Consider the following 4160-nt stretch of genomic DNA (forward strand, 5'->3'; position numbering starts at 1 on the left):
ATAAGCATTAGTAATCTCAGTATTAGTAGTTCTATTAATCTAAATATATATTTTAGATGCTTCCTGGCCAGTAACTTGGAGGACAGCCAGAATTAAGCGTAACAATTCTTTCTAACAAACATGGCTATACGCCTACGATGGTAACAAGATACAGTTTCATCATCTTGTATAAGATAGCACAACAGCTACTACTTTAGCTTTAAGATAATAAATTTTAGCAATGAAATAATTACAATTGATACCATGTATGTTATCTTTACTTATGCATTATTATAACAGCTAAAGGTGGTTAAATTAACATCAAATAGCTATATCAATTGGAAATTTTATGCTGAGAAAAGTTAATAAAATTGAAATATTCACTAACGGATGTTGTTGCTTTAGGGTCTACAACTTTAGGCCGATTATCAGATATTACTATGTTACCTAATGATTATTCCTAGTATGTTACAGCTTGCTATTCTCATACAACAGTTGGAACGATGGATGAATTATATCAATTAAATCTGATACTATCATCGATCTCCCTTTCAGTTTGAATGCAGCTTCTGCACAGGTCTTGACTAATAAGCATGCAGCATAGGCAGCAGTAAGAGTTGGAGATAACGTATTCATCCTAAATGAATGCAATATGGGTCTTTAGTAAAATTAAACAATAATTAAGCCTATGAATTGCATAGGAGAGACAACCACAATACTAACACGTTTTTTATCATCATTTACGTATGATTTTAAGAAATAAGGCAAATTGAAAACAAATTTGATAAAAATAGAATTTATTTATAGCGTACCTGCTATCGTTTCTACTAGTTTCTTTTTCATTAGTACGAGCCCAATGCAAAAATGTGCCCATTGAGCCAGATAAGATATCACCCTGACCGCCACATCTGCGCGAGCAACCAGCTGCATCGCATATCAGATCTAAGAAGTTTAATATTTTATGTTATTAATGACGATTCAATAGCTAAAAGCTTTCGAATTTATCATTTCGAACAGTTAATCACCGTCTGTTACTGTCTACTGTAATATATAAATTTCTAATATGGTATTTGTCTGGCTCTAACCTTCAATTCCATTGGAAATAATGTCACGGCTACCTTTTTGTACTACTGTTACATTTCCCAGCGCATTTGCAACATCTTTAGTATTGGATACACCAAGGTTTGCATCTGGAGATTTACCCATCTAACAATGTAGTAATTATCTTTAGGAGTTTGACGTAATAATACCTGTAAAGGCTATTTAACGGTACTATAGCGACTAAAACAATTAGCAATAACTGATATGGTCAGTACATCATAAACATACGAGGGTTGAGTATAAACGAGAAAATTCTACTTTGTTTGGCGTGAGAATAGCAAACTTGTAGCCTTTGATTATATCTGGATATTTAGTAACGATGTATAAGCCATCCTATTGTGTGAGGTAAAAGGTAAATAAGTTGTCGCAATTTATGCAGATTGCTACTCCAGATTATATTCTTAAATATGGATCGGTTAAAACTTAGACAATAGTTTCAATCATGGCTAAAGTTAACAATGACGGCTGTGGATTTAATCCGATTTATAACGTTTCAATACTTTATAAAATAAGAACAGCATCAATAATTTCTGGTAAAAAAGATTTAGTGCTATAAGTATTAAGATAGCAAGAAATGTCATCTTTAAATGCAAGGACATCAAAATCATGTACAAATATTAAACTGATTAAAAAGGCTATGCCTCGGAGATAAACTGATCTCAGTTTGTAATAATAGAAGGAACACTTCAGTATGTCTTAGTAACAGACAGGATAATAAGAGAAATCTATATCTTAGAATATGTACGTTCTAGAAAGGGTATTATCGCAGCAAAGGTTACAATCATCTTTGCGTCCTCGTATACAACTGTACATTGAAATACTTACAGCATCAATCACGATGTTAACTTGCTTTGCTTTTGCTTTAGCAATTATTTTCTAAGGTAGTAACAATAAAGAAATGGTTTCGATCAGAATCTTGCATGTTTTGTAGCAGGATAGTTCAGGTATGCATAACACAAATCTACGGCTATTGAGGTTCATTACTGTCGCAACCTTTTAACCTGTTAGATTAATGTTCATCAATAGAGTATTGTATCCTCTGCTTTATTATGCTGTACTAGGTCGACGATCTGGTTATTACTAAGTGATAAGGATAATTAGTTCAATAACCTTTACTGTTTCAACAACTTCATCATCTCTGCCCAATCCAGGTCCAATAACAAGACAGTGCATCCGTGGTAGCCATTCATCGAAAATGTTGACAGCATTTTGATGATCTCTACAAATCGAGGACGAATGGAAATCTCGTTACCTCTGAATATTTCATGATATGTATAATACTGTACATCATCATCAGATATTTCATTAATTCATATGCATACAGCATCGGATGGACAATCAACTCTGGACTATAGGTTTTTATGGGAATTCCAGCATCAGCAGTGCAAAATATATGAGATAGATCACCCCCCTGTCAAATGGATAGAAAACTTGTAAGTGAATATATATTTTAGGATACAATAATGCATTACTAAATTAATTTGGAAGTTGCCTTGATCTATCAACGTTTTAAGTAGAGTACATACATCTTCATTACTTAATTAAAGGTAGAAAGTTACAGCTGGAATTGTAGTAGCTATCGATAATAAAGACTAGAGTCTCATTAGAAGGAGAGATTATAATGGGCAATAGTAGCTTTTAATAGTATTCTTTTAATAGTATTCTTGGTTAAGTCTCATTAGAAGGAGAGATTGTAATGGGCAACAGTAGCTTTTAATAGTATTCTTGGTTATATATATAGTAAAATGTTAATTGCGGTCACCATACAATTGCTGACTGCACTTTCAAGTCATAGGCAACAGTAGCTTTTAACAGTATTCTTGGGTACAGATACAGTAAAGTGTTAATTGTGCTCACTATTCAATTGCTGACTGCAAGTTCAAGTATTAGGCAACAGTAGCTTTTAACAGTATTCTTGGGTACATATACAGTAAAGTGCTAATCGCGGTCGCTATTCAATTGCTGACTGCATGTTCAAGTTTCGTTACTCTAATAGTAACGATAGTACGAATAGATTAATTTATTAGTTGATTTCAAATACAGGATCACTGCAGTCATCCTCATAATGTACAATATTTACCACTATACTGCTAGTCAATGAATATAACGCTAAGGAGCAGAATTTTACAAGTCCTGTTTAGCAAGCCGCTAGATGTGTAACAGTAGCAGCCAGCATAACTGATCAATTAATATATGATCCATTCATTATAACTTACGGTTCTTAAAGCAGAAATACCAGCAAAATATGGAGCACCAGTATATCTAAAAATATTAAAAAAAAGAGAAATAGAGGCAATAGTTGAAAAATTCTTGTAACTAAGTGTGTCATGTATTAAGAAATTTGTATGCAATGAGTAAAACTTGAACACTATTTGATGCTTATCCTACTCGAAGCAACCACCGATGATAGCAATTCTACCACTCTGACCTTTATGACGATCAGAGGATAAAGGAGGTAGCATTGTACGTATTGATTGCAAAACTACTTGGACTTTGCTTTCATTATGTTGATACGCGGACTGAGATAGATTGAAGGCTTGGCTGGACATATTTCTAGCTTGAAGGAAAGATGAAATGAATAATTGCAACCTCATCTAGTTGGAACTATTTTGCTTCCCATTGCCTAGTTGCAAGGGATGAACGAATTGCTTTACCCGCATACGATATTATACTGTACCGCAAGGGACTTCTTCGGTACAGTAAGTAGTCTAATGCCCCAAACATGCTATGACAATATATCATGAACTATAAACAACCACTGTCTGCGTACTGGATGACTGGGAAGCAAGTACTGTACACTGTCGTTACAGTATACGCATTACCGGTGTATCCGTATCAATAATTCTCTATAGTAATACCTCTACCGTATTGCTCCTACGGTACAGCAACCTGTTTTACACCTGCAGCATCTTAGGTCATCGATCTCAATATAGGAGGATATCGCTTGGTTTAGCTACTTTGGCAATTAATTATACGTATGACTTAATCTGATTAATTGATACTGCATGTATGTGTATATATATATACTATATATATATTTTAGTATGGCTTATTCGTCTAATAGAGCCATTTTCCTTTAT

The 4160-nt window shown here is 33.9% G+C and overlaps 1 protein-coding gene across 1 annotated transcript; it reads right to left on the minus strand.

The window, feature by feature from the left end:
• Window positions 1-447: 447 nt before the first annotated feature.
• Window positions 448-3629, minus strand: TRIADDRAFT_25123 (uncharacterized protein; the record flags this gene model as incomplete). The annotated part of the gene is made up of 9 exons (XM_002112916.1): window positions 448-616; window positions 792-921; window positions 1065-1185; window positions 1309-1413; window positions 1906-1956; window positions 2191-2299; window positions 2403-2491; window positions 3297-3342; window positions 3469-3629. 9 exons carry the CDS (start codon window positions 3627-3629, stop codon window positions 448-450), a joined length of 981 nt encoding a protein of 326 aa, XP_002112952.1.
• Between the last annotated feature and the right edge of the window lie 531 nt (window positions 3630-4160).

This window comes from Trichoplax adhaerens, genomic scaffold (genome assembly GCF_000150275.1).
Source record: "Trichoplax adhaerens TRIADscaffold_5 genomic scaffold, whole genome shotgun sequence".
NCBI lineage: Eukaryota > Metazoa > Placozoa > Uniplacotomia > Trichoplacea > Trichoplacidae > Trichoplax > Trichoplax adhaerens.